Here is a 13,641-nt window from a genome sequence, read left to right on the forward strand (position 1 = left end):
CTCTTGTGATGTTATAGTCATCTCAAACAGTTTCCTCTTTACAAAAGATAAAGTGGTTTTAAAACACCAGAATCTTCCGAAAGACCACCTGATTTCATAAATTATCTGCAAAATGTACGATGTCATAATTTGGCTTGAAGATAGAAACAAAGTACTTTTGAGACCTATTTCAAATATACTTTCACAAGGTAAAAATATATCTGCCTTGCTAGTTAGCATCAAATATATTATCAATAGGGTTTTTCATTCCCCAACTGTGAAAGACTATGAGCATTCCCATCACTAAAGAAGAGAGGGCAAAACAATGCAGCATATATTTTTTAAAACTTTTGAGTTTTCTTCCTTTTTTCTTACCATTTCATTCTTGTTTTTGGCCAATGTTTCCCTTGGGAGGTTTCTTTGTCTACTCTGAGATTCAGCTCGCGATATGTAGTCAGCTACTGTGACTGTGTGAGGGAAGAAAAATTAAAGATGCTGAAGTGTTACAAAATATTTTTCAGATTATTTCATGTTTAACAGTGAGCTAATTTGCTACTGTGCCATTGTTTAGGATTTTCTGCACTTTATGCAAAAAATATAGATTTTATAGCTGATAAATATGTCTTATTTGTGAATCACCTAGCAACTCTTTGGGTGATTAAAAATTATAATTAACTCAACAGTTAATTTATAATAATTTCATAGTAAAGATCAAATTATGTACTTGGATAAACATGCATGGCTTCCACTAAATCAGTGGTAGCTGAGCACATAACTCTGCTTCTGTAGGCAGAATTTGGCTGTAATTAGGGTAAAAAATAATTCTAGTTTGAGGTAGGTGTAGGCTAAGCAATCTGAAAAGAAGGACTATCACTGAACTCTCTTCATGACATAAAACACTTTAGATTGTAAGCACTCTGAGAAAGGGAATTTGTTTATATTGGTATATTTTACTGACTGGAAAGTGAAGTGGACAGCTATGGTACCATATAAAATGTAAGGAAATTTCACTCTATGGTATCCCATAAATAGATTGAAGGGAGATTAAAAACATGAGGAATAGGTGGAATTAGGGGAAAACAAAATTTTAAAATAAAGTAATATTAAAGTATTTATTTCTTGCAGAGTTCTTCATGAACTAAGCATACCCTCCGGCTATTTCTTGTCCGTTCCTGCAATTCAAAGGCAACTCTGTACTTCTAGAACACATATTTGTGATTATACATTTTGAAGTGATAAACAATGAGGTGATGAACCTAAAGAAGTTACAGAGCTTATCCAATAATCCATTGTATAACAATTAATAATTATATTTAGCATTTGACAAACTCCAGCTAGCTATTTTTCTGGGTTTAATGGTGATAAAATGGTAAGACTTATATCAGGGTCCAAGCAAAATGTATTAATTTGGTCTCTCTGTTCCATTACTATTAGACACTTCACAACTGTGTGCAACTGCTCAAGAGTTACCTTGTTTTGAGAACAATTCAGTTCTCAGTACTAGGAAAGGTGCTCCTTTAAAATACTACTTTACACCCAGTGGCTTACATACATGCAATAGAACTACTCGCATGAATAGTTATGCATGTACATAAGTCTTGTATGCACAAATATTCATCCAAACTGTGCAACAATAAGAGAAACATTACAACTAACTATCTCAAATGAAAACTAATTTTGTATATTGATTTTTAAACATCTGATTATTCAGTGAGCTTTTCTCATGTTCTCATAATTACCATAAACGAATGGAATTTTAAAAATCACATTACAAAAGGAAAAAAAGATTCAGTACCATCTCTGCCATAAGAGTATCATTATAATCTCCTTCCATTTATTCCTATAATATATTTATAAAAAAATTTAGCAAGAGAACATTATCCATGAGGACATTATAAAACTACAGATCTTTCACTATTACTCTCACAACCCAACATGCTATTGAGCTGTCTTTTATTTTATTTACAAATATTTACTAATATAATAAAAGTTTATTCTGAACAACAGAAAAGCACAGTCTTCATTCAACTTTTGAAATATGGGGAGAAACTAAATAGCTTGAAAGCAAAATTGAGGGGTAGTTTGGGGGTTTTTTTTGTTTTTGAGTTTTTAATAAAGCATGTTTCAGTTGAAGGGAAATGCTATCATGGCATTTCAAATGTTGACTAATATTATATTTCTCCTTTACATTAACCCCTTGCAAAGCTGAAGCTGAAATTGATTTTCTTACCAATCTATTTCCTTTGTAAGTACACATCAATGTATTATAGGACTAAAGAATGCTCATAAGTACTGAACTGTTTGGATTTATTTTTTTAAAAAAAGCACTGAAGCATGTGTTTCAGGAAAAACCTACACATATAAACAATGACATGACCCTCAGCAAACAGATGCAAGTAAAACAGTCACATTTTGAGCATAGCAGGCTGGAAAACATCCCTTTAAATTTACCAAAATATCTTATGAATTTGCAGTCACACATTTTCTAGAACAGGTAACACTGAAAATCAGAGAATTCACCTTTAAGATTTGAAGTGTTAGTACACATAAAAGAAATGCCTCAAACCACAGTACCAAAAAAACCAGAAACATGCAATTTCATTTAAAATGTCTTTTTTCAATTTTTGGATGATTTACTAAGTCCATAAAAGTGAGGGACTGATAGAATTGGCTTGATACACGCATAGGGCAGGCAGATGTCATGTAAAATCTCTCACATTCTTCTGCCAATGCACCTCAGTACTAACCCATGCCACCACTGCTGTTCCAAGCCATCTTCCTCTCACATGAAAAGAGCCAATCGTGAAAAATTTTAAAATATTTGGTCATGTCACTTTCAGGGGGTTGCACAGGTGTAAGTGCACAACGTGTCCCAGTATTCTTACAGAGATTGATTCTGAACCACTGGAATCAATGGGAGTTTAGCCATTGACTTCAATAGGAGCGCAGCATCAGAAGCATAAGCTGTACTTACAAGTAAAAAATTAAAATTTAAAGGACAATGAAAGTTAGTTTCATTAGACAGGTTATGAATTAAATATGTTCTGTTGTGAGAATTGTTTTTTGTCTTATACACAGTAGTCTTATTAGTTATTAAGTAATTTTTATTTACAGTAGTGCAGCTATATATATATATATATTTATAGATATACATAAACAGCAGACACATGACATTCTTTCATGCTTTTGATCCGAGGTTACCCACAGCTCCACTTGAGTTACCTGGCTGTCTATCTTCTGCCTGACCCCTGAAGCGACGCCTGCGGCTACGATTGCGTCGCTGGGGTTTTTTGTCACTATCATCTGCAATTGCAAAGTTTACCATGAACTATTCTGACGATAAAACTGTTTTTCTTCAGCAGTTTAAGGATGGGCACAGATTGTTTTTGTTAACATGGAAAACAAAAGAAGATATACTGAAAGAAAATGGAATTTTGAACTGGAAGCATTCAAAATTGCTTAGAAACTTGATCTTTCACAGTTTGGTCCAGATTCAGTAAAAAACTCAAGCACATGCTTCATTTTAAGCATGCACTTAAGTTTACTTGCTGAATCAATGCCTACATGTGGTTTCTGAACATATAATAAATCAAATATAAACTGCTACTAGACTACTAACAAGCTGATCTTCGGCCCCGCGTAATTGGAAAGTTAAATTTTCCTTACATTTGCAGTAAGATTTGTCTTCCTGACAGATGATTCTTCAGTGGTTAATTTTATACTTTTGATATTTGAGAGACAACAATTATATTCTGGATACTAGCCCCTTGTTCCTCAAGGCCCAGATCCAGGAAAGCACCCCATTCTGGAAAGCACTTATGCAAATATTGATGAAGTGAATGGGGCTTATTCAGGGAAAGCACTTAAGCATAGGCTGAATGGGGACAAACAGGTGTTTAAGTGCTTTCCTAAATTGAGCTGCCAAGGGTTAAGGAAGTAGGATTCTGGCCCAAGGAGAACCACGAGCACCTTGTTTCTCTAATCAGCCTCAGAAGGCACTAATTAAAACAGCAGTACTGACAGGAACCAAAGCAGACCCACAAAGTCTCTCTTAGCCAGAAGTATTATGGACATGGTATAGGATAGCAGTAGAGACCAGTAAGAGAAGGAAACCTCATGGTACTTCCATGCATGTGGAAGACTTTTCACCAAAAGAGAAAAGGTTAGATAATACATTAATAATTATTTTTTTAACCCAAAACACTTACACAGCCGATTCAGAATAATATTTTGTGAGATAACTCATTCTGTGGTTCTGTTTCCCAACTGATAACATACCTAAGCCATTCTCATTAACAGAAGCAGTGTCAGATTCCGTCATTCCATCCATCAGAACAGCATCTTCATCAGTCCTTCGCCTGCGTGACCGCCTACGACGGTTAGTACTGTGATGAGATTCACTGGCATCAGTGTCCACAGTCTGGTCTGACTCTGTGTTATCAAGTAAGCTGTAAGGGTTGCTGTCCGGATCTTTAAGCACTAAATATCATATGGAAAAGGTCCATCTAAGACAAACTTCAGTTACAAATAGTCGGTCATATTGACTTCATTATACATTTTAAAATACAAAAAATGTATAAAATCATGCAGTACATTGCCGTACGTAAAAGTTATGGTTATATGCTAGTTACTCTGGGCATTCTCACTAGTTCCGATAATCCAACAGGGTGTATTCTAGGGAACCACAGCACAGGAGAACACATCAGCATATTATCAAGAGACCCTCAGTGTAATATTTAAAAGAAACTTTTAGAAGATTAGTTTTTAATCCATTTATTTGCTGAACAGCCCTCTACACCTAGTTAGCAGATACATACATATGGGGGCTTCCAATGTCACAGCCCTGCTCACTTGCTCACTAGACAGGAGTGAGCAGGGGCAGGAACTGTTCAGCAGTGCCCTGCAGCCAGGGGCTTGTCCTCCTCCTGGCAATCCTGGCAGAGGGTCTCTGCTCCACTGGGCCAGGACTGCAACCTCCCCTACACATTGTGCCCTGGTGTCTTGGGCCTTTTGGCCATGCAGGGAGCCCCTTGCAGGTCTGGTGTTAGTGCTGAGAGCCCCCTGCAGCCACGCTGTCAGCACTGACCTAACCTTACCCCTATACCTACCCCCCCTTAATTTCTAGGGACTGTAAAAATAAATACATATAGTTAAAAATAAAAATCATTAATAGTAAAAATGAGGAAAAAAATAAAAATAAAATTCTTCCAAGTCTAATTATCTGTGTAGGCTGGTGAAGAGTGAGGACTGGGAGTTAGGGAGAGATGGGATGAAAAGCAAAGCCCTTAAACTTTTTCACAACATGGTGTATAAAACATGCAAATCCTGACATGACTGTACATGACTGACATGATCCAACTGTAAATATCTAAATTTTGATAGTTGGCTTGCAATATACAGCCTGCTATTTTTAAAAAAGCTGCAATATTTCAAAAAAATATACACATTTTAAAATAGTGATTTACTTAATTTAAGAAGAGAAAATACAGCCAGTTGTCTAAAATAAAAATTAAACCTAAAATATATTTCAACACGCTACCAGAGCTAATGGATGACTTCCCACCACGTGGTCCACCACGTCCACGACCCCCAGAAACACTACGCCCTCTTCCTCCAGAACGTCTTCTGCTGTCCCGCTGATGTCGGCTCTCCCGGTCATCTTCTCCTGCCAGTGACCAATCGCTCAGTTCATCTTTTCTCTCAGATTCCGTTTCAGAAGGATTAGACAGCTCAGAGTTTGTACCTTTAACAGTATAAAAAGAAAAACAAAGAGATGGACATGAAATTTGTGGCCATATTCTAGCTTCAGATGCACACAGGAATCCCACTGACCACAGGGATTCACGTGTATCTGATATCAAAATATGGTTTTTAGGTTTTAACTGATATTTACCTACTCTCTAGAAGACTCTTAGTTTTGTTTTGGAATAATATGAGAAAAGTGGTCAACGATTTATTATGCAATTGTAATGATTTACAAGTGCAATTCATGCATAATGTACATTATTTTGTCTTTCTGTACATGGACACACAAGCACTGAGGGATTAATTCCATCTATACACACATACACACACACACACACACACACACACACACACGGGCTATATGATCCAGTTTCTAGGCAACTTCTCTAAAAATTCCAAGGGACAACTTTACCACCTTAAAGAGTTGCTAAGCAACTACTCAGTCATGCAACTACTGTAATGCTGGTTTGAACAATTTAACTACTATGTTAAGTTATAGTCATAAATCTCAATCTGATACTTCTGGGTAACAAACTCTCCATAATTTTTTACTGGATTAAAAATACAACTCCTGCCTTTTTAAGCACTCAGACACTGAAGTAATCAGGAATGAAAATATTTTGGCCACTTGTGATTCTCGTATGAAGGTACAACACCTTGAAAATTGAACTCCCGGAGATAAAAGAGTTTGTTATGTACTACATCAAGATACTGCCAACTGTACAACACCCATTCCAGTTTAATACACAATTCACCAAGAGTACAAAATGGCGACACGACACTCCGCGTGCTGCCCCCACCCTGAGCACCCGCTCCACAGCTCCCATTGGACGGGAACCACAGCCAATGAGAGCTGCAGGGACGGCACCTGCGGGTGGAGGTAGTGTGCAGAGCCGCCTGGCTGTGCCTCCGCCTAGGAGCTGGACATACTGGCTGCTTCTGGGGAGCCCCCTCCCCCCAGGGTAAGCACCGCCCAGAGCCCTCACCCACTCCTGCATCCCAACCCCCTGCCTCAGCCCTGAGACCCCTCCCACACCCAAACTCCTGCTGCTGCGGGGGGGGGAGGGGGGAGGGAGAGGTGCGATGGCCCGAGACTGCCCCAGCAGCGGCCGGCGTGGCTGACCCGGGGGCCACCCAAGCAGATCAGGTGGCCCCCGGCCCAGTCACACCAGCCGCTTTACAAGTCACAGAGGTCCTGGAAAGTCATGGAATTCATGACTTCCGTGACCTCTGTGACAGACTCGCACCATTAGCTGTAAGTAACATATCTAATAATGAAATATATATTAAAAAATAAACCACAGCATCATTTTCCTAGGCAGAAGTTTCCATACCTGTTCTGTAATTTAAAAACACTCACCATAACCAGACGTATAATTGGGGCCTCTGCGACCTCTCCCTCTTCCACTATATGACCTGGACCCTTGTACTGAGGAGAGAGTACTCTCATCAGTAGTGTACCCCTTTTCCTTTTCAGGACCTCTGGTGGAAGAAGGTCTGAAACCCATACCAATCTGACGCAGTTGTTCATCAATCTGGAGCCTCTCCATCCTTAGCTGTTCTACTTCCTATATTCAGAGAAGATAAAATAATAATCCTATAAAACTGGTTATGATGTGTTGTTAGAAAGTGAATTCAACCCTCGGTGTCATTTTAACAGAGTATGTTTAACAGGTTTTCAGATCTTTCATTACCAATCAATATTCTGTCATCTATTTGATAGTTGTCTGAAGGCCAGAGAAAGCCTGATGTAGCAGCGTATTTACTTTCCTTATGCTTCATTAATGCTTAGTTCCTTATTTATGCTTTGTGCTTAGTTAAGCTGGAGTCAGCACATCACATGCAAAAACAAGTTACCTGAACCATAACTGTTGTTCTTCAAGATATGTTGCGCATATATATATTCCACATCAGTACACTGGGCATGCACAAACCTAGAGTTAGAGACTTTTAGCTAGCATTATCTGTCAGAGTGACACATGTGTGTTGCACCTGCTCAAGCCATGGATTGGAAATATAAAGGGTGGGGCCACCTTGACCCCTACTTCAGTTCTAACAGGAATCCTGATGTCTTCAGACTCTGATGTAGCAGGAAAGGAATGTGGGTTGTGGAATATATATATATGCACAACACATCTTGAAGAAAAACAGTCGTACAGTTAAGTAACAGTTTCTTCTCTATCCAGTGACTGTGCACAAATATATTCCATTTTAGGTGATTCCAGAGCAGTACTCCTTAGGTGGTGAGAACTGAGAGCATATTTGAACATGAGCTGAAGAACAAACTTCCCAAAGTCTGCATCAACTCTAGAAGATGTTGTAATGGCACAGTGTCTTGTGAAAGTGTGAATCGAAGTCCATATGCAGGTCAGCCACAGGTCCATGACTGGGATGATGTTTAAAAATGCTGCAGAGATAGCCTCACCTCTGGTGAAATGAGCCAGAATGCTCTCTGCAGGTGTGACGTTGGCCAGATTGTAACAAGCTCTGATGCAGAATGATATCCAGTTACAGATCATCTGTGCAGAAGCCACCTAACTGATGTTCTCACTACTAAGAACGCTGTCTTTGCAAACAAGTAAGGGCTCTAGAGCCCATGAGCCAGATACTATGGGGAGCTCCAATTAGTAGCCACATACACTGAGGAGCAACCGAGAAGGGATGAGGATGACTCTGCCCCCTTTTATACCCTTGGTCCACAGCACAAGGAAGCACATGTGCTGCTCTGATGAGTAATGCTAGCTTGCAGTCTCCAATTTGAGCGCACTGGGCATACACACACATAATATGGAATTACATACATGTAGAATCACTCAAAGGAGAAGATATGTTAAAACATTAAGATTGGACTGTTAAGTTAGGACACGCAAAAAATGTAGGTTAAAACACATTATCTCTGCTTCCCTGCATGTCTGCAAGACAATATGATGAATTTTGAGATCACACACTTTTTATCCAATATACACAACAGTGTTCTCCTGCAGCCTTATTAACCTTATTTGTATTTTAGATAACCTGTGATCACATGCATTATGTTGGCCTTAAATTATATGTGCAAGGGAACAAAGTTGAAGCCATACATCCAACCTTAGGGCTAATCTTGAAAGGAACTGAACTTCTGCTACACCCACTGAAGTAAAGGTGTTACTCAAGAATTAAGTATAAATTGATGATTTCCTCTAATAAGCATTTCCAAAATTCAGATAAAAACGTACCTTCAGATAGGCAATATGGTATTCTAAAAGAACTTGGACATTTCCAATGTTTTCTTTAGTGCCAACAAATACGAATGGGACCATTCCCTGTAGAAACAAAACTCTATAATCATTCTCAAAAAGAGAAACACATTATCAAAACCACAAAAGGAACAAATTATCTGCCTAAGTAATGTGAATAAATGACAAACACCACTCATAACAATGTAGCCTGGACCTTGGGCTGTATCCACCATACATTAGATACAGTCGGGGAAGGAGGCAACAGTGACAGCCATTTCTGCACTTCTCTGAACCTTGGGGCTACTGTAAGTTAGAGAAGCTTCAGGATTGGTTTAATTTATGCTTGGCTGCCTATGGCCCCAAGAAGCCATTTCAGCAGCTGCAGACTGCTGGGGCATGGGGATGGTCAGGCCATACCACCTTCCAGCCATGCTCACTGCTCTAGTTGCCAGCACAGGAGTAGCTGTGGTGATTTTATGCCATTCCAAATTCCCCCCAAAAGGGAGAATCCTTCACTAGCTAATTAAACCAGCTTTTCAGCACACATGAACCTTAAAGGGATCAAAGTTCTAACTCTAGGTTTTCATTATATATATAATATTATCATGAATAAAGAGTGACATTACAGTTGTGCAGGAGATCAGGTATTTGTGGGAGAAATGATAATGCACATCAAAGAATGTGTTATTGAGAAATATATGATTATTTAATCAACTTTCCTGAGTTGCTGAAGTTTAAATGTAAATTTATTTCTGGTGAAAGGTGCTGGTTTGACAGCCCTGGTGAGTGAAGTCCTCTGTACATCCACAGAATAGGTACAGCACTGGCAGCTACGCTGTTATCTTCCTCTACACTCTGACCCACAAATGTGCCTCAACCAAAACCTACAAGGATCATCCTTAAGGTAATTCAGTCTCCAGAGCCAGTGCTTTGGCCTTTCTCCTGGGAATGCCAAGAAGAGTCCCTCCCATCTAGGATCAATTCTAGTAGTTTTTGTGATATGGATACCAGTTGACCAGCAACTGATTGAGACCAAAATAATGTCTCATAGTATCTAATGGCTGTTTGGTTGCCTAACAACCTGGGCTATAAATGAAATGGAGATCCCAAACTAACCCACTGGCTGATCCAGTACCTCACCTTTTCCCCTACTTGTCAACTTTCTACGAATACTTTGTTAATATTAAACAGATAGTAAACAGTATTGCCTTTGCTCCTTCCAAAACCATTTGTTAACAAATTTCATTAATGTAGTTTTCAAAAATACAAGTTTAATAGTTGAAGGAAAGATTAAATAACTTACATCTTCTCTGGGCAGTTTGTTTTCATTGTCCCCTTCAATTCTCACCCGGACGACTCCAGACTTGTCTACAATCTCCTGAATCACTTTTCCATTTTTTCCAATAACTTTTCCTTGAGGGGAGGAAAATAGCTATTTTTGAACCAATGCTTCAAAGTTTTCTTTAACATAGTTTCCTTGTCATTTCCAAGTTACAAATTCTAAAACAGTAATAGTAATCAAATAAAAGTCGTACTTTATGAGCCCAATTATCCACTACCTTGGACTTTATGTCACATTTTTCACCTACTTTACATAGGTGCAAATGACAACACAAGGTACCAGTGGGAGAATCAATGCAGTGTACAAATCAGATATTTGTCATGGATAGTGGCTGCTGGATTCAGATTAGGTTCAACTGTGAGGCTGAATCAGGGCTAGGATTCAATGGCACTATAATTTTACGTGCTCTTCTTGCTTTATTTCAATGTATCTGAACCGGAACCAGGAAACATGAGATTCCTATATAATGGAGCCAACCCAGAATTTAAGTAAGTCCTTCTGAAACAGAGATCTTTCAGACCTACAGTCATACCACCTCATGAGATTTGACAGTGATCTTGTCAAATCTCATGAGATAAACAGTGATGGGACATAGAGTAGTAATTCTTTTATAACTGACTTCCAAAATTGGGGATATTTTCAGTAGCTGGAACTGATGATTCAGTAGATCGCACTCCTCTCCTAGTACCGAACCCATGACAAAATATGATGTTAGAAGCACTCTGCTTGAAGAGATGTCTTTTATCAGAGGAAATATAAAACTGAAGTACACTGGGACAAGGAGCTTTAGGAAAATCTGTGTTTTATCTTGAAGAGGAAGTGGGAACCAACCTTTATTTTTTAACAGCTTAAGAGACAGGAATTATCCTAATCATAGAACCACAGAAATTTAGGGCTGGAAGGGACCTTGAGAAGTCATCAAGCCCACTCCCCTGCACTGAGGCAGAACCAAGTAAACTTAGACCATCCCTAACAGGTGTTTGTCCAACTTGTTTTTAAAAGTTTCCAAAGATGGGCACTCCATGACCACCCTTGGAAACCTATTTCAAGGCTTAACTACCTTATAGTTAAAACGTTTTTCCTAATATCTAACATACATCTCCCCTTGCTGCAGATTAAGACCATTACTTCTTGTCCTATCTTCATTGCACATGCAGAACAATTGATTCTCTTTGTAACAGCCCTTAACATAGTTGAAGACTGTTATCAGGTCCTCCGTAAGTCTTCGTTTCTCAAGACTAAACATGCCCAGTTTTTTTAACCTTTCCTGATAGGTCAGGTTTTCAAAACTTATCATTTTTGTTGCTCTCCTCTGGAATCTTTTCAGTTTGTCCATATCTTTCTTAAATTGTGGTGCTTAGAATTGGACACAGTGCTCCAACTGGGGCCTCACAAGTTCTGAGTAGAGCAGTACAACTACTTCCTATGTTTTACATACAACATCCTGTTAATACACCCAGAATATTAGCCTTTTTTGCAGCTGCATCATATTGTTGACTCATTCAGTCTGTAATCCACTAGAACACCCAGATCCCTTTACCACTAGACAGTTATTCTCCATTTTGCAGTTGTGCATTTGATTTTTCCTTCTTAAGTGAAGTACTTTGCACCTGTCTTTACTGAATTTCATCTTGTTGAATTTAAACCAATTCTCCAATTTGTCAAGGTCATTTTGAATTTTAAACTTGTCCTCCAAAGTGCCTTCAAGTCCTTCCAGCTTGGTGTCATCTGAAATTTTTTAAGCATACTCTCTACTCCATTATCCAAGTCATTAATGAAAATACTGAATGGTACTAGACCCAGGACTGACCCCTGAGAGACCCCACTAGATACGCCCTCCCAATCTGACAGCAAACCATTGATCAATACTCACTGAGTATGGTCTTTCACCTAGTTATGCATCCATCTTATAGTAATTTCAATCACATTTCCCTAATTTGCTTATAAGAATCACGTGGAATTGTGTCAAAAACCTTACTAAAATCCAGGCATATCACATCTACTGCTTTCCCCCATCTACTAGGTGAGCAATCCTATCAAAGAAGGAAATTAAGTTGGTTGGGCAAGATCTGTTCTTGACAAATTCATGCTGACTATTCCTTATAACTAGGGCCAGTGTTTTCCAGCAATGAAAACAAGAGTAATTTCAGATTTTCAAAGCTGTATATTTTGGAAATTCAGAATATGCATTACATTAATGAAAAAAATATTGTATTGTAATACTGAGGGCTAGAGCCAGCTGTGTGCTGAGGGGAGGGGGCAGGAGCCAGCTGTATGCAGGGGAGGTGAATGGGGGAGAGGTGCTGTGGACACTGCCCAGAGCAGGTGCAAGCATCGTCAGTTCTGCAGCATGGTGAAGAAGCCCAGTGCCACGCTGCCAAGTGCCCTGCCTGCCCAGGGGAAGCTCCTCAGACGTTTTGCTTAGCATAAGCCTGTGTGAGGAGGGGAGAAGCTGGCAGTGAGTCTCAACAGCAACCAGTCCCCAGCTTCTGCCCTGCACCCTGGGGATGAGTCAGATGGGTTGCCAGATTTCTACTGCATTAATAGCCCAAAGTCACTTAAAAACTAGCCCAATCTGTTTACTGAAACAAAGTGGGGGATGCTCAAGAGGTGTGCGTATACTAGGAGGAGGTATGGGGGGGGGGGTTACTGGCGGGAGTATTTGGGGGATACTGGAGGGGGGGGTGTACTGGGAGGGGATATTGGGGGGGGTGTGCTGAAGGGAGTACCTGTGGCCTCACATTTGAGGTTGGGGGCAGTGTCGCAATCCCTGTCATGGTGGCTGGTGCAGACGCAGGATGCAGTGCCAGCCCATCAGTCAGTGCCTCCCTGCAAGCCTCTCCCCCTCCCAAGGGCGGGGAGCCACAGCTTGGCCCTGTCACCCCTTGTGGTCAGAAATCTAGTTAGGGCTGTGACCTGCGCTCCACCCATGTGTCATCTCTGCTCCAGCCTCTGCCCTGGAGATGAGTCAGGTGTCTTCAGGCAGAAATCTGGGTGTGTGTAACCCCATGTGCCTTGCCCACCCTCTGATCAGGGACTCCCAAAAAAACTGGCAATTTCTGGCTCGGCCCTACTTATAAGTTTATCATCCTCCAGGTGCTTACAAACTCATGGTTTAATAATTTGCTCCTGTATCTTTCCAGGTATTGAAGTTAGGCTGACTGGTCTATCATTCCCCAGGTCCTCCTTGTTCCCCTTTTTAAAGATAGCACCACCTATGTTTGCCCTTCTCCAGTCTTCTGAGACCTTTCCTGTCCTCCAGGAGTTCTCAAAGATAATTGTGAGCAGCTCTGAGATTGTGTAAGGGTACTTAAGGAACCAGCTGAAGCATACATTTTTACAGTTTTCGGAATTTCA

The 13,641-nt window shown here is 39.9% G+C and overlaps 1 protein-coding gene across 4 annotated transcripts in view; it reads right to left on the reverse strand.

Moving 5' to 3' along the window:
• The window catches only part of FXR1 (FMR1 autosomal homolog 1), a 70,862-nt gene that overhangs the window by 1,910 nt on the left and 55,311 nt on the right, over positions 1-13,641 (reverse strand). For 2 of the 4 annotated variants that reach the window (XM_039488423.1, XM_039488426.1), the window contains exons 10-16: positions 10,246-10,355; positions 8,940-9,026; positions 7,085-7,292; positions 5,519-5,722; positions 4,258-4,458; positions 3,202-3,282; positions 355-446 (exon numbers count right to left, since the gene is read on the reverse strand). In XM_039488423.1, the coding sequence (XP_039344357.1) occupies positions 355-446; positions 3,202-3,282; positions 4,258-4,458; positions 5,519-5,722; positions 7,085-7,292; positions 8,940-9,026; positions 10,246-10,355 (983 nt within the window). The remainder of the gene's footprint in view (positions 1-354; positions 447-3,201; positions 3,283-4,257; positions 4,459-5,518; positions 5,723-7,084; positions 7,293-8,939; positions 9,027-10,245; positions 10,356-13,641) is intronic. The other 2 variants (XM_039488424.1, XM_039488425.1) reach the window with 2 other exon arrangements.

This window comes from Mauremys reevesii, linkage group 9, assembly GCF_016161935.1.
Source record: "Mauremys reevesii isolate NIE-2019 linkage group 9, ASM1616193v1, whole genome shotgun sequence".
Taxonomy (NCBI): Eukaryota; Metazoa; Chordata; order Testudines; family Geoemydidae; genus Mauremys; species Mauremys reevesii.